Genomic DNA, 20303 nt, shown 5'->3' with positions numbered 1-20303 from the left:
TCTGGTATGTGGGAAACAGATTGGGGGGAAGGATGTCCCTTAAGATGACCGACTGTCCTTGGGCCTTACAGTCTGGACCCAAAGAGACTTTCTCGAGGCCGTGGCGCGGGCTGCAGTGAGGGTCTCCACCCGGGAGGCTGCTGACTATGCTGCTGAGCATTCGCCGCGCCGGCAGCAGTAGGATCCCCTAATGTAGGCGGCCTGGCTGCTTGTGGCAGGTGAAAGCCCTGAATGCCACCCCAGGGCCAGACATGGAACAAACCCAGAGCTGAGCCAGGCCATGGAGGCAGTGCTGGAGAGTCGGGCAGTGATAGGTTCTTTGCTGTTACGACATAACCATGGCGGTGAGGAATTTAAAGGAATTTAAAGGAATGCGCTGCTTTAACCTTTCTGACAATTCTCAGTTGATAGGAAGCTCATCCAGGGTCCTGCATCGGTGTCCTCCATCCTGGGAGCTGCTTTCAAGGCAGAAGCAGATGCAGTCCAGCAGGACTGACTTTTCCTCTAAAACTAACCTCATAGATGTGAGAGGGCAGAAAGAGCAGCAGGGAATGTTAGGGCAGGAATAGAATATTGGGGACTAAGTGTGGCGATGGGAAGCATTAGTCAGGTGCTGTTAACCACGATTGCCTTGTGTGTTGATTAAAGAAAGGACATCGTGACCTGGTGGGGAGTTGTGTATCCCTGGGCCTGGGAGTCAACCTTGGACCTGGGAATCAATCTTTTTTTTTTCTTTATTGATACATATGTGTCCTTACCCCCTCCCCCCCATTACTCTTCCCCCCTCTCATGCCCTCACTCCCCTGTTGTCTGTGTCCATTGGTTAGGCTTATATGCATGCATACAAGTCCTTTGGTTGCTCTCTCCCCTTTACCCCCACCCTCCCCTACCTTCCCTCTGAGGTTTGACCATCTGATTGATGCTTTTCTGACTCTGGATCTGTTTTTGTTCATCACTTTATGTTGTTCATTATAGTCCACAAATGAGTGAGATCATGTGATATTTATCTTTCTCTGACTGGCTTATTTCACTTAGCATAATGCTCTCCAGTTCCATCCATGCTGCTGCAGATGGTAAGAATTCCTTCTTTTTTACAGCAGCATATATATTTTGTTTTTAAAAAATATATATATTTTTTATTTCAGAGAGGAAGAGGGGGAGAGAGAGAGATGGAAACATCAATGATGAGAGAGAATCATTGATTGGCTGCTTCCTGCATGCCCTACACTGAGGATTGAGCCTGCAACCCAGGCATGTGCCCTTGACTGGAATCGAACCTGGGACCCTTCAGTCCTCAGGCCTATGCTGTATCCACTGAGCCAAACCAGGTGGGGCATGGACCTGGAGTCAATCTTTGAATGCGGTCCATTCTCATTCAAGAACTGACTATCATCGTGAAAGATTAACAACCTTGTTGCCCAAACACTGGGGCCCACCCAGCCTGCATAGCCTACTCCCCCATGTCTGCAATCCCCACTTCCCCATGCAATCTTTGTTTTACCCTATATAAGCATCTGGCTTATGGGCTGCAGAGCAGGTTTTTGTGGGTGACCTGCTGCTCTCCCCTGCTGCTGGCAGTATTGGAATAAACACTCATGTTTGATTCAATCCTGTCTCTGCTGAATTGGCTCAAGTAGTGACAGACAGCACAGACCCATTGATTGTCCAATTACAAAGAAATTATGTATATTCTGTTATCTTACACCATTAATCTAGGACAGTTCAGAAAGCATTTCAGGTGTATGGAAACAAAATCCTACCTGCCCCCGATAAAGACTACCAACAAGCTAAAGCAGGGGGCCAGGGGGAGGCAGGAGGAAACAACTGCCCTGAGTCCCAACTGTATCCCAGATGGAAGGGCACATCAGCCCTAGTAAGCACCCCAGCTCTAGGGAAGCTCCCAGGGATACCAGGGGTGGGGGTGGGGGGCACTTACCTTGTGTAATCTATTTCCTGTGAGTCCCCATAGGAGCCTCAACCTGAGACCTCCTCTTGTGAACCTCAAGCTCCTCTTCAAGAAACAAAAGCCTGTTACAGATAAGAAATGCCATGACTAGGCTTTAATCTAATTGACTTCCCTCCACTAACCTTATTGTCAAGTTTGTCACTTTCAGAAAATAGCAATTTCATGTGAAGATGATGACACTTCAAGAATTCCAGCCCAGCTGGCTCAGTTGATAGAGCTTCGGCCAGAGGATTGAAAGGTCCCAAGTTCGATTCCGGTCAAGGGCATGTACCTTGGTTGCGGGCACATCCTCAGTGGGGGGGGGGGGGATGCAGGAGGCAGCTGATTGATGTTTCTCTCTCATCGATGTTTCTAACTTTCTCCCTTCCTCTCTATAAAAAAAGAAATTAAAAAAAAAAATTCCAGCCCACCTCCCTTGTGAAGAATCAGCCAATGGCCTCTGTGTTCCAGTCTCAGATCCCATTCCCTGGCCTCCCTTAGCTCAGGCAGTGAGAGACTGCCGCACCCTACGCGGCCAGGGATATGGCCCTAAAAGACTTTAGCAATGGAAGTCCCTGAGCAGGGAATGCGGCAGCATGGTAAGGAGCCAGGACAATTCCTGGGCAAGTGGAAGGGAAAACTGAGACGAGAAAATGAAACAAAGCCAACCAGTTTGGGCAGCTTGCAGCTAACTTGTGAGTCACGGCCTTATTTTCCCTAACCCAGGACACCTGAGAGCAAATGGTTTATATCTCTCCGACTAAGCAGAGAATATAGGAAAGGGGGTAGGGGGAAAGAGGGAGAGTTTTATCTCACCCAGTGAACAAAGAAGTCAGCAGTCCACTTGCCCAGATAAAATTGCCAGATATCATCATAAATTCCAGAAAAAGCCACAGCAAAGGAAAAGGAGGACTTTAAAAATTAGTCTGTTGCCTGAGATATCTGCAGAGGAAGCTTTAAACCTGTAGACAGAAAAATATAAAACCCTTAAATTTCCACCAGGCTGGGCAGTCAGACTAGCTGGGTGCCACTTACGCTATATGCTGAGTGTATTTTTTAATAAATCCGCTTGCTTTGCTATAATGCTGCTATTGCTCATCTGAAATCTTATGAGACTGACAAGAGCCAAGGAGGGGACAGCCCTCCCCGTCTGACTCAGGGAGCTGTCCTCTAATAGCATCACGTTTTCAGATAAGGGGGCTGGGAAGACGGTGGCGGTAATAGGGGAAGTAACAGGGAAGCAGGCTCAGGGGCATTTTGTCTATTTGGTTTGGAACACGCTGGGTTTCGAGGACCAGCAGCGTGGTCCCTGTGGAGGCTCCGCGGGCCACGGAAGAGTGTGTGCCTATAAACATAGAGGTTGATAATATCTTAACCAACTCCGGCTGCTGTAACAAAAGGCACAGCCAGATGGCTTATAAACAAGACATTTATTTCTCTCAGTTCTGGAGGCTGGAGAGTCTACGATCAAGGCGCCCAGATCCAGTGTCTGCTGAGACACTCTGGTTCGGATACAGCTGGCTTCCAACTTTGCCCTTACTTGGTGGGAGGGGCAAGGGAGCTCTCTGTAGTTTCTTGTAGTCACCCCCACTCATAACAGTCCGTCCTCCTGACCTAAGCACCCCCAAAGGCCCCACCAGCACGCTGGGGATCCAGTTTCAGCGTGAATTTGGGGGGGACACAAACATTCAGTCTATAGCCGAGAAGCATTAGGAATTATCTCTGGGCAGCTCTTCCTTTGGGCAGCACACCCACACCTTTCCCTTCCCCTGAGCCCATTTCTTCCACGAGTCTGACTTTCTAAATAAACTTTCTCTTATAATTTGGAAAAAAAGAAAAGAAAATGATGTGTGAGTTTGGAGTGGATGAGATTTTTCAAGGGGAGGACCCAACTAAGGGAGGAAATCCAGAGCAGGCTCCTAGGGGAAGGGAGGAGGAAAAACAGTGGGAGGAAGATGATTGGAGGTGTGTATGGAGGTAAAGGGGGAGAGATAACGTCCCTGAACGCTGCCTGGGTGAGTGAGGACTCCAAGGTCAAGAAACAAGCGTGGGAGGATTCCGGAAAACGCCACCGATCTTGGCTCCTGGTAATTTCTGGTCGTGAGTACTATTTGAGAGAGCAGTTTCTGTAGCGTAGGGAGTGGGAGCAGATTTGAAAGGGTTAAGAACAGTGGGTGTGGAGGAAAGACAGACAGAGACACATCTGTGAAAACAATGTTCTCCTTTTCAGGCGGCAAGGGGTAAAAATGAGTAAGTGGTAAGGAAGTGGGGGTTGCAAATGTGAATTCTTTTTTCAAGAAGTTTGGTGAGGCCTGGCCAGAGGGCTCAGCTGGCTCAGCTGGCTCAGAGTCCACCCGCGCAGGTGCGCCGAAGGGTCATCGGCTAGACCCCTGGCCAGGGCAGGTACCCAGGCTGCCGGTTGGCGTGCAGGACACAACCAATCGATGCTTCCCTCTAACATCAATGTTTCTCTCCCTCTCCCTTCCTCTCTCTCTAAAATAATCAATTACAATTTTTTTAAAAAAGAAGTTTGACGAGGAAGGCACATTCAACCTGAAATGTCTAAAAAAATGTTCCCCGTGATTTCCACTCCCTCCCCCCAAACCTCTTATCCTGCGCATGGCTTTCCTTCCGGGTGAATCGCATGAGGTCAGCGTTCTCACCTGCTGTCTGGGCAAAAGTCTCACCCGCACCCTGCGTGGTATCTGCATGCTGTATGGGGCAGGAGTCAGGGAGGATCGTGTTCTGCCGCTGTCCAGCTGGAGAGGCCACGCCCACGGCTTGTGCCCCTCCCTCCTCCCCAAGAGGCCCCTGGCTGGCCTCAGGGTAGGCTAGGACCAAGAGCCCACTTGGGTGTGAGGCTCCTCCCCTCCTCCCGGGGCCCTGCTGTATCCGGAATATGTTCCGTGCAAACTTCATGCTAAAACCCTAATGTGCAGAGAGGGGTCTTTGGGGGGAGACTAGGCCCTGCGGGTGGAGCCTTGGTGAATGGGCACCCTCGCCCCTTCTGCCACTTGAGTGTGCAATGGGGAGTCTGCAGGTCACAGAGCGCCCTCACCTCTCCTGGGCGCTCTGATCTGACTTCAGCCTCCGGGACCCTGAGCGATACATTCTGCTGTTTGTGAGCCGCGGGCCTGGGCCTCGGGCATTGAGAACTGCTGGAACGGCCTGAGACAGGTTTCTGCAGCCCTTTCCCCATGCCTGCCCTGCACTGGCACAGCACACACTGAGGGCTCCGATTCAAACAGCCTGCCCCCTCTCCGCCCGCCACCCTGTCTCCCACCGACTTCTTCAGAATGGTCTGCCTTCTTCTTCCCGCCTGCCTTTCTGGGGAGAAACCCCGTGGTCTCCCTGTACCTCCTCCCGCTCCGGGGCCTGAAGCCCAGCGGGGGAGCGAGGGGAAAAGATGAGCTGCGGAAAGAAATCCTTCGGAAAATGGACCCCAAGATTTTTCCTGGCAGGATCCCAGGGACCCTCCCCGCTGCGTGTGTGTGTGTGTGTGTGTGTGTGTGTGTGTGTGTGAGAGAGAGAGAGAGAGAGAGAGAGAGAGAGAGAGAGAGAGAGAGAGAGAGAGACCTGTCGCTCTCCTTCCTCCACCACACCCCAAGGGGAAGTGGGAAGAGATGAAAGGGGGACCAACAGACAGGGTCTTTGCTTGGCTGCACCACCGGATTCGGGGAATACGTCCATTAGCCTCTTTAATGTCGGCTTTCGGAAATTCACACGCACACGCACACATGGGCACAGGCGGGGCGGCGGGGCGAGCGGCGCTCCCGCACTGGCCGGCCCAGCCCGGCTCCCTCCCGGGCGCCCAGGGAGTATTTACAGGGACCCGCCCGGATCTCCCTCCAGCGCGAAGGCCCTAGACTGGGCGCCCCCGAGCTTCACCCCAAGAAACAAACAAAACAAAACAGAGGTTCTGGGGTTGGCCAGATACGCGGTGGGCACGCGGTGTGGGAGACGAGAAGCGGGAGCGCGCGTGGCCGTGGCTACGCCTTGGCGGGTCCTCAACCGGAGAACCGGAGTCCGTGGGTCTGGGCGAGGCCTGGCGCCCCAAACCCACCGCCGAGCACCCCGAGGGAGAGAAGGCGGAGCCTGCCACCTGGAGCGGGTCTTGGGCCGGGCGGGGCCTCTGGCGGAGGAGGGTTTGCGGACTCGGTCCGGCTCCGCGATGGGCGCTCGGCAGCTTCCCGGGGCTGCTTGGTGGGGCGGGAGCCGGGACGCCTGGGCCGGTGTGGGGCTGGGGCCCGGGAAGCCGCGTCCCTGCGAGTGTGGGCTCCGGCGAGGTTCCTGAGGAACGGGGTTCGGAGCGCGCCCGCCCCGCGAGGGCCTCGGCGGGGGGCCCAGTGCAGGGCGCACCGCAGGCCGGCAGCCCCGGGGATGGGTGTGCGGGGCGCCCGGGGCCGCGGCGGGCGCAGGGCGGCGGGCCGGCGCCCTCACGGGTCCCAGTAGTTCTCGTGGTGCTGCGCGGCGATGATGATGACCACAGTGAGGATGGTGCAGAGCACCATGGCCGCGATGCCCACCGCCAGCGAGATGAAGGAGAAGTTGCGCGCCTCGCGCGACGCGATCTCGGCCGACACCATGTCTCCGCGCGCCAGCGCCGTGCGCACCTGCGGGGCGGGGAGGTCAGGAGCGGCCCCGCAGCCCCCCAGCCCTCCCCCCGCCCCGCCGCCCCAGCCCCGCTCTGAGCGGCGCCCGGGGATGAGGAGCCGGGGAGCCCCGCTCCGGCGCCCGCACGCACCTGCACCGCCTTGAAGATGGCGATGATGCCGGTGGGCCAGAAGCAGCAGATGGTGGTCAGCACGGCGATGGGCATGTAGTCGTGCGGCGGGCGCCTGGGCTCCAGCAGGGCCAGCCCCGGGCCCTGCGGCGGCGTGGGCAGCGTGGAGGCCACTCCCGCGCCCCCGGTCCCCCCGGCGTAGGGCTGTGGAAGGGGGGGGCGTCACGCGGACCCACTCCGGTCCCCCCCCCCGTCCCGCTCCGGTCCCCCCCACCCCGTCCCGCACCGGTCCCCCCCCCCCCCGTCCCGCTCGGGGGAAGCGCGTTTGAAGCGCAGTCTGCACGTTGCTCCAGAACAGCCTACAGCCCGCCTAGGCCCCTGTGCTGCCACTGACCCGCCTCCTGGGGTAACCCCACATCCTCGGGGTTCTCTCCCCCTCCCCCCCCCCCCCCCCCCCCCCCCGCCTCCGGCGCTGCCCGCCTCGCTTCAAACCTTGTTTCTTCTCTCCAGAAGCCTACCTGGCCGCCCCACTCCTCAGTCCCAGGTTCCTGCCCCGCACCCTCCCAGGCCGTGGCCTCTGACCTCACTGACCGCCAGAACCCCGCCCCCAGGCCTTCCCCTCCTCCTCCTGCTCCCCCCGCCCCCAGGCCTTCCCCAGGCCGCCGGGTCCCCTGGCCGGGTTTCCTTCCCCCTCCCCCCCCCCCCGCCCGCACTCACCGCGCCCACGGGGTAGACCGGCACGTAGGCGGTGCAGGGCTGCAGCTGCAGGGGGTACCCGGGGGCCACGTAGCCCCCCAGCGGCAGCGTGCCCACCGCCCCGGGGTGCGTGGGCACCACGAAGCCGGGGGCCTGGGCGGCGTGCGGGGGCGCGGGCGGCGGCGGGGCGGCTGCGGCGGGCGGCGGCGGGGGCAGCGGGCCCTCGAAGCGGGTCTCCTGCAGGTAGGGGTCGGGCGGCATGCGGGGCAAGGTGGCACAGCCGGGCGGGGGCGCCCCGGGGGCCGGGCCGGGCGGCGCGTGGTGCGGGGGCCGCGGCAGGGTGGCGGAGAACGAGGGCCCGCGCGCCGCCGAGGCCCCGGAAGCCGCCAGGCCGCCGGCCCCCAGGCGCGGGAGGGTGGCGGTGCCCGACTGGTGGTAGTGGTGGTGGTGGTGGTGGTGCGCGGGGGCCGCCGGCGGGGGCGCGGGGGGCTCGGCGGGCGGCTGCGGGGCGTTGTAGGGCGGCGGCGAGGTGTGCGGGACGGAGTCCGGGAGGCCTGGGGGGCGAGCCGAGGCGACGGTCCAGGGTTTCAGGGGTCCAGGGTTTCAGGGGTCCGGGGTCCAGGGGTCCGGGATCCAGGGGTCCGGAGTCCGGGGTCCAGGTTCCGGGGGTCCAGGGTCCGGGGTCCGGGATCCGGGGGTCCGGGGTCCGGGGTCCGGGGGCGGTGAGAGCGAGATGGGGAGGTTGGGAGACAGAGGGCCCGGGATGGATGGAGGAGGGCAGTGGGAGAGACAGGAGAAGGTGAGAAGCATCTCACTTTGGAGCAGGAGAGGGCTTGTATCTAGGCCACTGCCCCCCCCCCCCCCCCACTTCTGTTTCTCTGTCTAGTTTTGAGGCCACAACTCTCCGCTCCTCACTGCGCGGCGCCGCCGCGTCCACAGCGGCTGCGGGGCCGGGCCGCCGGGGCCTGCCCCTCTGAGCCAGTCCTGCGTGTGCACATGTCATGTGGACATGCAACATGCTTTAACATGTGTCCGTCCAACACCGGGCGAGCCACGCGGGCTGACAGGCCCACCCGCCATCCCCTAGGGGGAGGGGCGCCAGCCTCCGGAATCTCAGCGCTTCTTCAGGGCTGAGCCCGAGGGGCTGCTGGACTTCACCCCAGCACCCGCAGCTGGCGTGTCTCCGTGCCGCCCCCCGCCATGTGTCTCCATGATGTCCCCGCGCCGCCGGGCCATCTGTCACTCCCTGCAGCACCTGGCTGAGGCTGCCCTCTCCGCCTCCCTCCTGCTTCAGCCTACCCTGCTGCCCCCCTGGCAGGGACCTGCTGGGACGGGAGCGGGAAGGAAGCCAAGGACGAGGAGTGGGTTTAGGGGCGGCTGAGCTGGATAGAACCTGCTCGGAGGAGGCAGGGAGGGGGTTGGAGCAGAGGGAGGGGGAGGGGACGGGGCAGGAGACGGTGCCGGGAGTGGGAGGTTTTGCTGTGGATCCTCACCTGACTTTTCTGATGACATGCTTGCAGTCTCTGTCTGGGTCAGGGTCTCTGTGGCTGGAGTCGGGGGTCTCCAAGTGGAGCGGGAGCCGGGGTGCAGGGATGGCGCAGCCGGCAGCGCAAGAGATGGAGAGAAGACAGCCTCGGAGGGTGGTGGAGGGGGGCAGAGGGAGAACTGGGAGGGGGGAGAGCTTAAAGGGACCGAGGCGGGGTTGGGGGAGCTCTTCAGATGTACCCCCCACTCGTCTCTCCTCCTCTCACCCCAGCATTCAAGCCCCCAGTTTGGGCTCCCTTGGAGTTGTCATGGAAACAAGGAGGCAAGCAAGACCAGGCAAAGTGGGTGGGACTAAGGAAAGGCAGGAGGGAGAGAGAACGCTCTGGAGCCTGCCCCTCTGAGAGGGCTGTAGTGATCAGCTGTGGGAGGAATTGAGTGGGCGCTCCACAGACTGATACCAGCTCCTGCAGATCTGCCTCACTCCAGTGCGGCCTCTCCTTCCGCAGAGGGCACTCCCCCCCACCCCCTCCCAGGTCCCATACTCTTCTCTCAAATCCTTGCCCCTAGCCCCTCACTTCAGGAGACAGAGCTGTGCCTGAGGAAGGTGTATGCAGAGTTGAGGCCTGTGATGGCCTGGAACGTTCCCAGGGTTATAGCCTCCACCCTCCACCCAGGCCTGGGGAACGGGAAGTCCAGTGGGAGGCCCCGTCTGTAACAGCTGGGAGAAACCCCCCCCCCCATGGGGAGGGGGCTGGACGGAGGGGAGCTTGGGGGGTGCACTGATACTCCCTCCCCAGCCAAGGAGCTGAAGCACTCTGGGAGGGAGTGGTGAAGGGGCTGCTCATTTCTGGCCGCTGGTTTGGGAAGATGGACTCGACCCCCTTCCCCCTTTCCTCCCTTTGTGAACGGGCTTCTTAGAGATCCTGGGCCTGCCAGCGTTCAGATCCATTTCCTAACGCCCCCTCCCCCGCCAAGACAGATCCCTCTCCTGGGCAGTGTCCTCCCCCTTCATGTCTGAACAGACCACAGAGCCAGCTGGACGGAGACCTGCAGCTGGGCCTCAGGCTGCGGAGATTTGAATCACGGCTCCTCATTCCGGTTTCTATGGCGTTTGTGTGACCCCAACCTGTACCACCACCTCACCCTCATTCTGCCCAGCTCAAGGCTCACGCTGGTGACTGGGAACTGCTTCAGACCGGCAAAGACCCTGTGACAGGGAGGGGTTCAGATAACCTGGGGCGTTCCTTTCTGAAGGGAAACTATTTATTTATTTATTTATTTATTTATTTATTTATTTATTTCAGAGAGGAATGGTTAGGGATAGAGAGTTAGAAGCATCGATGAGAGAGAATCATCGATCAGCTGCCTCTTGCACACCCCCTACTGGGGATGTGCCCACAACCAAGGTACATGCCCTTGACCGGAATCAAACCTGGGACCTTTCAGTTCACAGGCTGACGCTCTATCCATTGAGCCAAACTGGTTTTGGCGGGGAAACACCTTTAAATGCTAAGTAAAGCCCTAATGGGGCTCCTGTTGTCCAAGAACTCAGAAGTGTCTGGAGGCTTTGACAGAAATAAATGGCAAAGATTTATCCAAGGATCTTAGGGTTGGCAACCTGGTAACACAGTTAGGCACTACTTGGAGTGTTTCTGAGAAGAAAGAAAAGCTCATAGGGTACATTTTTCAGAAGAATCAGTTCATTCTCAGCCTCTGGATGGGTAATCCTCTAGGCCTGTTGTCAGCAAACCAAGGCTCGCGAGCCACATGCGGCTCTTTGGCCCCTTGAGTGTGGCTCTTCCACAAAATACCACGGCCTGGGTGAGTCTATTTTGAAGAAGTGGCATTAGGAGAAGTTTAAGTTTAAAAAATTTGGCTCTCAAAAGAAATCTCAGTCGTCGTGCTGTTGTATTTGGTTCTGTGGACTGATGAGTTTGCCGACCACTGCTCTGGGTGACCCTCGTCTTCACACTGGATGCCAGGCGGTCCGGATGTCAGTGGTTTTCAGTTGTCTGAAGGTCTGAGGTACATGCAGGCATTGGTGTAGGACTGGAGAGTTCCAAAGTTTAAGTTAAAGCAAGAATAGAATCACTCCTTCATACCTCAACCTGCTTACCATGAGCAGCTTAGCAGCTTGGCCATAGCGAGTTCGTTTTTCATTAACTTCTTCATGGGTGTTGGGTAAGCGCCACAGATGGAGAGGTAGGGACGGCTGGGGCTTGGTCTGGCCTGGAGGGAGGGGGGGGTCTGGGTGGGGAGCGCCCCAGGAGCTCCCAGCTAAGGGCCAGACTGTGGGGGTCCCGCCCAGGAGCTCCCCCCCCCCCCCCCTGAGGGCAGACTGTGGGGGTCCCGCCCAGGAGCCCCCAGCTGAGGGCAGACTGTGGGGGTCCCGCCCAGGAGCCCCCAGCTGAGGGCAGACTGTGGGGGTCCCGCCCAGGAGCCCCCCGCTGAGGGCAGACTGTGGGGGTCCCGCCCAGGAGCCCCCAGCAAAGGGGCAGACTGTGGGGGTCCCGCCCCAGGAGCCCCCAGCTAAGGGCCAGACTGTGGGGGTCCCGCCCAGGAGCCCCCCGCTGAGGGCAGACTGTGGGGGTCCCGCCCAGGAGCCCCCCGCTGAGGGCAGACTGTGGGGGTCCCGCCCAGGAGCCCCCAGCTGAGGGCAGACTGTGGGGGTCCCGCCCAGGAGCCCCCCGCTGAGGGCAGACTGTGGGGGTCCCGCCCAGGAGCCCCCAGCAAAGGGGCAGACTGTGGGGGTCCCGCCCAGGAGCCCCCCGCTGAGGGCAGACTGTGGGGGTCCCGCCCAGGAGCCCCCCGCTGAGGGCAGACTGTGGGGGTCGCTCCGGTTGAGAGTCTGGTGGAAACCGCGCTAACAGGCGTGAGTCAGAGCCGCCTCGGAGCCCTCCACCCTTGGGGGTGGATCCTCCATGGGACCGCGGAGCAGGGCCGGAGAAACGCCAGCCGCTCTCGGCTCTCCATCTCCGCTCGAGGGGCCAGGAGGACTCTCCGCGGTCTGAGACAAGGCAGACTACACGCACTTCACCGCCAAGAGCGGTGAGGGCGGCGGCGGGCGGGCGGGCGGGCGGGCGGGCTGCAGCCTCGGCAGGCGGCGGCGAAGCGGGGCCGCCGCTCCCGGGGGGAACGCGGGCTCCCGGGGCCGGACCGGGCGGCGCCGGGGCGCGGGCCTCCAGTCGCGGGGCCGCTGCGGCTCTCCCCGCCGGCAGCGCGGGCGCCCGCCCGGTCCTCCCCCGCTCCCAGCGCGCGATGGAAAGTTCCACGGCCCCTCCCGGGCCGCCTGCGTTGCCGGGGACGCTGGCACGGTTGCCAGGGAAAGCCCCGGAAATGACGGCTGAGCGCGACCCCGAGCAGCCCCCCCCGCCCCCCGTCACTCCGGGCGCCCCCCCCCCCCCCCCCCGGCTCCCAGCCCCGGGAGGAGTGAGCGGCGGGCGGCCCGGAGCGGGCGGGTGCGCCTCCGGGCACCGCTGCCGCTCGGGTCCCGCCTGCGAAGCGGCGGGCGGGGCGGGGCGGGGGCCGCGCGGCGGGGACGTCCCCGGGCCCCGGGCGGGGGCGGGGCTCGCGCAGGTGCTGCGCCTGCGCGGCGGGGGTGCGGGGGGAGGACGGCGGGGTGCGGGGGAGGACGGTGAGTTGAAGTTGCTGTTGGGGCCGGGAGCGGCTGACCGCGTGGTCTGCCGGGGCCGGCTGTGGGCTCAGGAGCCCGTCCCGCTCAGGGGGGAGATGGCGGGGCCGCGGCCGCCCGCGGGGCTCCTGCTGGCCGTGCCCCTCCTGCCGCTGCTGCTGCTGCCCGCGGCCCCCGCGCCGCCGCGCGCGCCCTACAAGCCGGTCATCGTGGTGCACGGGCTGTTTGACAGCTCCTACAGCTTCCGCCACCTGCTGGGCTACATCAACCAGGTCTGCGGGCCGCCGCGGAGGCTGGGGCGGAAGGGCGGGCCTGAAAGCCGCCCCTCCGGCTGCCCGGTCCCGGGGGGTGGGGTGGGGGACCCCGGCTCTAGCAGGGCACGGCAGGCATTGGCGCAGCCGGGTGGAGTGGAGGGCTTCGCAGTTCACCGCCAGTTGCAGCATCGCCCCTTCCCACAGACACACCCCGGGACCGAGGTGACCGTGCTGGATCTCTTCGATGGGAGAGAGAGCTTGCGGCCCCTGTGGGAACAGGTGCAAGGGTTCCGAGAGGCTGTGGCCCCCATCATGGCAAAGGCCCCTCAAGGGGTGCATCTCATCTGCTACTCACAGGGTAGGTGCCCCCCACCCTAAGCACTCTCTGAAGCTTGATCCTAATCTGAGGGGCACTTCCTAGGTCCCCTTTTCTGAACCACACTGTCCAGCAGGGCCCTGGTGCCTGTGCCCCGCTTTTCTGACTTCCCTCAGCCCCTGGTCTCACCTCTGTGTGTCCTCCGTCCCCAGTACCCACAGTTCTCGGGCCTAAGTGGTAGTGAGGGGGGCGGGCGGCAAAAACACCCAGAGTTAGCGTCAGAAGGCCCCGAATCGGAGTCCGGCTCTTGGCCCTGCACTTACGTGTCTGTGCTGTCGGGGCCTGGCCTTCCTCGTGTACATTGGGGTGGGGGAGGCAGCGCGGAGACTGCTGGCCTGGCCGTCCCGAACCCCTGCCCACGTGTGGCCTGCCCACAGGCGGCCTGGTGTGCCGGGCACTGCTGTCCGTCATGGATGACCACAACGTGGACTCCTTCATCTCGCTGTCCTCCCCGCAGATGGGGCAGTACGGAGGTGAGTGGGGCTGTGGGCTGCATGCGGGGCCCGGAGCTGGGGGCACAGGGGTTTGGATCTACTTGGCGCTGCTGCTCTCTCGCCAGACACGGACTACCTGAAGTGGCTGTTCCCTACCTCCATGAGGTCTAACCTCTACCGGATCTGCTACAGCCCCTGGGGGCAGGAGTTCTCCATATGCAACTACTGGCATGGTGAGTAGGGGGCTAACCGGACCTCCATGGGGGACCCTGGAGGCTAGGCCTCTGCCAGAGCCAGTAGCAAGGACAGTAGTGATAACTCACACTCATGGGGCACAGCATGCTTTATGTGTATCAGCCAAGGTCTCAGAGCGCGCCCTGTGCTGCAGAGGTCAGCACGCCTTTTCTTTAAAGCACAGAGAGCAAATGCTTTTCGTTTTGTAGGCCGTACAGTCCCTGTCGCCACTCCTCCGCTCTGGCACGCGGTGTGCGAGCAGCCGCATGTCTGTTCAGTGCAGCTTCCTTTCCAGCACAAGCAGTGGGCCTGGGCAGAAGCCTCAGGAGCTTTGCAAGACCATGGCTGCTGGGTCCAGGCCACTGCGTTTGCAGTCTGAGCCTGCTGGGCCACTTGGGCGTTCCTCAACCTTCCCGCGACTCAGCGTCCTCCTCTGTAAAAGAATAAATTAGTACCTGCCTCATAGGGGGCTGTAAACATTAAACAAGTTAATGAGTGTGAAACGCTTTGGACAGTTTCTGGCTCGCAGAGCTGGGTGAAGGGGTTTGCTGTCATGTTCACAATCATTACTGCTGCTGCGTTGCATTCCTGTTCACTGTCAGTTCCTGGAGCCTCCTGGTTGCTCTCCCAGTGTCCGCGCCTGCCTGCTCCCCTGCTCCCTGACCGTCTTTCTAAATGCCATTTGTACGCAGATCCTCACCACGATGACCTGTACCTCAATGCCAGCAGCTTCCTGGCCCTGATCAACGGGGAGAGAGACCATCCCAACGCCACTGGTGAGGCCCCGGGCTTCCACTCGGTGTCGCCGTCTGCCTTTCTGCCCGCTGTGCCCCCTCTCCCGCCGGCCGGCCCGCACTGACGCTCTCTTCTCCCCCCCGCAGCCTGGCGGAAGAACTTCCTCCGGGTGGGCCGCATGGTGCTGATCGGAGGCCCCGATGATGGCGTCATTACCCCTTGGCAGTCCAGGTAACGGCTGTGTGGCCTCGGGATTCACTAAGGACACCCTAATCCCCCTCAACCTTCGCCGCTCCCTAACGCTGGTTCCACGCTCAGTGACCGCCTGCCCCCCGAGATCCACACCTGGGAGTCCTCCCCCAGCCCCTTGTAGCTACCAGTCACCTCATCCTGCTGATGCTGTTTCCTCTCCGTCCCTGCCTCCCATAGTTTTATAAAAAACTTCTAATGTTGAAATAGTTGTAGATTCATAGGAAATTGCAAAGATGGTTTAGAGAGGCCCTGTGTACCTTCACCCAGTTCCCCCAGTGTCTGCATCTTATGTAACGGCAGTACAGCGTCAAAAACCAGGAACTTGATGTTGGCACAATGTGTGTAGACACTCCATGCCATTTAATCCACTTCCTATCGCCTCTTTCCTTTCCCGGTCCGCTGTGATCGCTCCTCCTCACCCCTCCTGCCTGTCGCTCTGGGAAAGCCAGGTCTCCATGGCGCCCCCTGCGAGCCGCCCTCCGGAGTCCTGAGTGAGCTGAGCGGCAGGGCCCTCGCAGTCCCTCAGAGCCGCTCTGGGCCCGGGAGTCAGCCGGCAGTGAGGTCTCTGTGTGGTGCAGCTTTCCTTCCAGAGGGGAGACAGATAACGATGTCTGTCTGTCTGTCAAATGGGAGTGAAGGGAGGCAGGGGAGCGGCTGTCAGGACAGAGCCTGCTTTAGGGGTGGCCAGAGCAGCCCCTGGGAGAGTTGCCCTTTGCACTGAGGCTGAGGCTGAGGCTGAGCGGAAGGAAGTCAGGGGGGGCTGGAGCAGTGTGGGGGAGTAGGCCAGGGACAGGTTCCGCACCTGCATGGACCCTGGGGCCCGTGAGCAAGGGAGCTGGGGAGAGAGTGGGAGAGGAGGCTGAAAGAGGTAGCAGAGAGCCGTTATGTTGAGCCTTTGTAGGGCAAAATAAGACCCTTGACTTTTTTTTTAAAATTATACACAAAATAAAACTTGCCATTTTTAAAATGTATTTATTTTTACAGAGAGAGAGAGAGAAAGAGTGGGTGAAACATCAGTCTGTTGCTGAGAGAGAGAGGGGGGTGGGGGAGAGAGAGAAAGAGATCTGTTGCCTCTATATGTGCACCGACCAGGGCTCGAACCCAAAATCTGGGTATGTACCCTGCCTGGAATTGAACCTGAGGACACTCGAACCAGCAGTCACACAGCCAGGGCCATTGCTAAACGCACACTCAGTGGCATGAAGTACACTCACATACTGTGTGACCGTCCCCATCCATCTCCAGGACTGTTTTCTTCCCAAACTGAAATTCCATATCCATTCACACGAGCCCCTCAGCCCAGCCGCCCCAGCCCCGGCAGCCACGACCCTTGACGGTATATTCTGAGGAAAATGGGAAGACATTGAGGGTTTTGAGTGAAGGAGTAGCAGCCCTTATGATAATAGTAAGAGACGGGATTTATTTACATTTCATTTCAGGTCTACAACCCTATAAAGATAGTAATAGCTCGCAGTTACGTAGCACCTTTAAATAAAGCTCGTTTGATCCTCAAAATGACCTTTTAGGAGACTTGAGTGCAAAGAGATGGAATTCCTTGCTTCCGTTCATAGCGTTAGTAAGGGGTGACTCAGGCTCTCTCTGTTAGCCACACGCTCTCCTTCCTCGCTGCCAAGGGGGTGTTGGTCCCCTAGGACACGGGGAAGGAGCGTGCCCAGCCGCACACAGTGGGGAGTGTGGCAGAGCTGGAAAGCAGGTCCAGGTCTATGTGCCCTGCTGCTCTCCCAGCGGGTGACACCCAGCTTCTCCCCAGGCCTCCAGGCCTCAGCCCAGCTCCCGCACCCGCTGCGCCTCCCCTCCGCGCCCCTGCTCTTGCATCCCATTGGCCTGCCGCGGCCCTCCCTGGTCCAGGGCCCTCGCCGGAAGCCTTTGTTGATGCTCTAAGCCAGGTGCTCTGAAATGGGCAGGCCCGATAAGGCCCTGGAAATTGTTTGGTCTGGCCTTGCCAAAGCATTAGGGGTGGGTAATGAAATGTTTGACCAAACACAGCAGGCTGATGTTTAAGTCGGTCATTTGGTATGGCCATCGAAGCACGTTATAAATCCAAATGGCCCTCGGCAGAAAAAAGGGTCCCCACCCTGCTCTACACTAAGGCAGTGGCTTTTGTCTTTGCTCCTGTGGCCCCTTGGACTTAACTCTTACTAGCATTCAGTTATTCACTGCCAGCATCCACTCGAATCTCGTGCCAGTTATATATTCTTTTTTTAAAGTATATTTTATTGACTTTATTGATTACAGAGAGGAAGGGAGAGGGATAGATAGAGAGATAGAAACATCGATGAGAGAGAAACATCTATCAGCTGCCTCCTGCAGTCTCACTACTGGGGATGTGCTGGCAACCAAGCTACATGCACTTGACCAGAATTGGACCCAGGACCCTTGAGTTTGCAGGCCAACGCTCTATCCACTGAGCCAAACCGGTCAGGGCCAGTTATATATTCTTTTTTTTTTTTCTTCTTAAATGGCAGTTTATTTTTTTAAATATATTTTATTGATATTTTACAGAGAGGAAGGGAGAGAGAGAGAGCTAGAAACATTGATGAGAAAGAAACATTGATCAGCTGCCTCTTGCACACCCCCCACTGGGGATGTGCCGGCAACCAAGGTACATGCTCCTGACCAAAATTGAACCAGGGACCTCCCAGTCTGCAGGCCGACACTCTATCCACTGAGCCAAACCGGCTTCGGCAAGTTATATATTCTTAGTGAAAAAACATGTTCAGACCTTTAAACAATTTTTTAAAATATATATTTTTATTGATTTCAGAGAGGAAGGGAGAGGGAGAGATAGAAACATCAATGATGAGAGAGAATCATTGATTATCTGCCGCCTGCACACCCCCTACTGAGGATTGAGCTCCCAACCTGGGTATGTGCCCTTAATCAGAATTGAACCCAGGACATTTCAGTCCGCAGGCAGATGTTCTATCCACTGAGGCAAGCCAACTAAGGCTCAATCTTTTTATTTTGAAACAATCTCATACTTAAGAAGTTACCAAAGTAGCAAAAAGCAATCACCTAGTGTTTATAAACATATTTCAGAGAGGAAAGGAAAGGGAGAGAGGCAGATGCATCAGTGATGAGAATCATTGGTCGCTGCCTCACACACGCCCCCTGCTGGGTGTGTGTGAGCCGTTAGTAGGTTGAAGACATCTCATTATCCCTAAAACTTGAATATATGAGTGCATATTTCCTATATACAGGGCATTTTTTAATATCTCTGCAATACAATTGTCAAAATCAGGAAATTAACATTGATATGGTACTCTATAGACTTTATTCAAATTTTTCTAATTATCTTTTTAAAAAAGTCTCTAGCCTTAACCCGTTTGGTTCAATGGATAAAGCATCAGCCTATGGACTGAAGGGTCCCAGGTTTGATTCCGGTCAAGGGCATGTACGTTGGTAGCGGACACATACCCAACTAGGGGGCATGCAGGAGGCAGCTGATCGATATTTCTCTCTCATCGATGTTTCTAACTCTCTATCCCTCTCTTTTCCTCTCTGTAAAAAAAATCAATAAAATATATATTTTTAAAAAAATCTTTCTATTGATACTTTAGAGAAAAGGAGAGGGAGAGAGAAAAATCGATGAGAGAGAAATATCCCCCGGCTGCCTCTTGCACACCCCCTACTGGGGATTGAGCTGGTGACCTCTTGGTTCATGAATTGATACTCAACCACTGAGCTACTCTGGCCTGGCTCTGATTGTCTTTTTTTTTTTTTTTTTTTTTTATTTATTTATTGGTTTCAGAGATGAAGGGAGAGGGAGAAATAGAAACATCAATGATGAAGCAAGAATCATTGAGCAGCTGCCCCACATTGTGGGTTGAGCTGGGCCCTCCCAGGCTTGAGCACATGCCCTGATTGGGAATTGAACCGTGATCTCCTGGTTCATAGGTCGACACTCAAACCACTGAGCCACGCTGGCTGGGCTGTCTTTTTAGGGAAAAACAAATTCCAGTGCAAGATCAAACCCAGGATCGTGTGTTAGTTTTCATGTCTTTCTAGTTTCTCTTAATCCTGAATGCTACCCAAGTCCTCTTGTCCGAAGTGTATGCACCATCTATGTTGTAGACCACATGTGTCAAACACAAGGCCCGCGGGCCAAATCCGTCCCGCCAGGCCTTGCAATGTGGCCCGCACCGCGCTGTCATCACTGCACTCCGCTGCGTTTCCATCACAATGACAGTTTATGACTGTTCAGTAAACCATTCGGCCCGCGATTTAGACTGGATTTTAGATTTTGGCCCCTTCTCTGATTGAGTTCGACACCCCTATTGTAGACTGTCCCTCAGTTTGGGAATTCAGTGAAGTGATGCCCTGCCTGCCGTGCGTCACCTCATGGGGTGCATGATGTCCCGCTAAATATTTTGAGTGTTCTCCCTGCTGCCTGTCTCCCCAACAGGCTGTGAGTTCTGAAAGGATCCTATCCACCTTGATTTTCTCCAGCTCTCCTGATAACGGCCCCCCATCTCTTTGTAGCTTCTTTGGCTTCTATGACGCAAATGAGACGGTCTTGGAGATGGAGGAACAACTGGTGAGTCCCTGGATTTCTTCACGCCCATCCCAGCTGTCTCCAGCCCCCCCACTGCTGAGTCCTGAGCTCGGGGCTCCACCCTGGGAAGGGGCTGGGCCTCAGCAGGAACTCACGCTATCTCCCTGTGTCTTTCTCCCACGCCCCTTACCCCGCAAAGGTTTATCTTCGGGATTCTTTTGGACTGAAGACTCTCTGGGCCCGGGGGGCCATAGTGAGGTGTCCCATGGCCGGGATTGCCCACACGGCCTGGCACTCCAACCACACCCTTTACGTGACCTGCATCGAGCCCTGGCTCTCCTGAGGGCGAGCCCGGGGCCGGGGCCCGAAGCGGGCCTTGGGAGGCAGCGCCAGGCTCTGTTGCGCCTGTTGCCATGTCGTCACTTGCACACGGCCCCACGGCCAGGCTCCCGAGCCCCCTCTGCTCTGTGAATGACAAACCCTGGGCTCCCCCACCTCGTGTCTTCATTTGGGGGTGGCTCCATGCTCTCCCATCCTCCAAGGCTGAGGTTGGGAAGTGAGAAACCAGCTTTGAACTGCGGCTGCTCCTCCATCTCTGGCTGCACAGGAGGGCCCAGCCCGCCCACACAGGGCCTCCTCCCAGGCTGCTCCGGACAGTGTTACTCTGTTCCCGCTGAACTCCCCACGCCGCCCTCCCCCGGGAAGGACTGCCCATGGGAGCGGGGCCACGCCTGCCCTCTGGGTGCAGTTCCGTTCTTGAAGTGTCAATGTTGGGGAATATCTGTGGCCTGCGAGGCCCATCTCAGGTTTGGGGATCCCCCAGTCCCTATGTTCAGTGTTGGGGTACTTCCTGGGAGCCTCCTTTCTCTGAGGCCCCAGCCCCTCCGTTAGCTACCCTCCAGTGGGTGTTACCTTGTATTTATGGAAATAAAGTTCCCTTTCCTCAGTGTGGCTTGGCTTTTTTCCAGGTGAGGGGGACCCGGCTCCCCCAAAAGGGTGGGAATGGAGAGCCGAGGCCTGGG

General features: G+C 58.4%; 2 protein-coding genes and 1 long non-coding RNA gene across 3 annotated transcripts; 1 reads left to right on the top strand and 2 right to left on the bottom strand.

Moving 5' to 3' along the window:
• Positions 1–5685: 5685 nt before the first annotated feature.
• PRRT1 (proline rich transmembrane protein 1) lies at positions 5686–9352 on the bottom strand. Its single transcript, XM_036413400.2, has 4 exons — positions 8858–9352; positions 7386–7918; positions 6690–6872; positions 5686–6558 (listed from the first exon to the last, which is right to left on the bottom strand). The coding sequence occupies exons 1-4, from the start codon at positions 8874–8876 to the stop codon at positions 6382–6384; spliced, it is 912 nt and encodes a 303-aa protein (XP_036269293.1). The 5' UTR covers positions 8877–9352; the 3' UTR covers positions 5686–6381.
• A 1063-nt stretch (positions 9353–10415) lies between these two features.
• On the bottom strand, positions 10416–12422 carry LOC123651395. Its single transcript, XR_006740076.1, has 2 exons — positions 11673–12422; positions 10416–11138 (listed from the first exon to the last, which is right to left on the bottom strand). It is a non-coding gene; the product is annotated as an uncharacterized LOC123651395 (long non-coding RNA).
• Positions 12423–12467: 45 nt separating this feature from the next.
• On the top strand, positions 12468–20227 carry PPT2 (palmitoyl-protein thioesterase 2). The gene is made up of 8 exons (XM_036415162.2): positions 12468–12752; positions 12939–13092; positions 13488–13583; positions 13670–13777; positions 14471–14554; positions 14660–14744; positions 19269–19323; positions 19481–20227. The coding sequence occupies exons 1-8, from the start codon at positions 12579–12581 to the stop codon at positions 19622–19624; spliced, it is 900 nt and encodes a 299-aa protein (XP_036271055.1). The 5' UTR covers positions 12468–12578; the 3' UTR covers positions 19625–20227.
• Positions 20228–20303: the final 76 nt, after the last annotated feature.

This window comes from Pipistrellus kuhlii, unplaced genomic scaffold, assembly GCF_014108245.1.
Source record: "Pipistrellus kuhlii isolate mPipKuh1 unplaced genomic scaffold, mPipKuh1.p scaffold_m20_p_5, whole genome shotgun sequence".
NCBI lineage: Eukaryota > Metazoa > Chordata > Mammalia > Chiroptera > Vespertilionidae > Pipistrellus > Pipistrellus kuhlii.
The sequence above is the reverse complement of the archived record's forward strand: the minus strand, read 5'-3'. Positions and strand labels throughout refer to the sequence as shown.

Coding starts and splice junctions, on each gene's coding strand:
- PRRT1 (XM_036413400.2), bottom strand. Junction 6,873..7,385: donor CGGTCTACCCCGTGGGCGCG/GTGAGTGCGGGC, acceptor CCCCTTCCACAG/CCCTACGCCGGGGGGACCGG. Junction 6,559..6,689: donor CCATCTTCAAGGCGGTGCAG/GTGCGTGCGGGC, acceptor CCCGCCCCGCAG/GTGCGCACGGCGCTGGCGCG.
- PPT2 (XM_036415162.2), top strand. CDS start 12,579: ATGGCGGGGCCGCGGCCGCCCGCGGGGCTCCTGCTGGCCGTGCCCCTC. Junction 13,093..13,487: donor TCTCATCTGCTACTCACAGG/GTAGGTGCCCCC, acceptor GCCTGCCCACAG/GCGGCCTGGTGTGCCGGGCA. Junction 14,555..14,659: donor AGACCATCCCAACGCCACTG/GTGAGGCCCCGG, acceptor TCCCCCCCGCAG/CCTGGCGGAAGAACTTCCTC.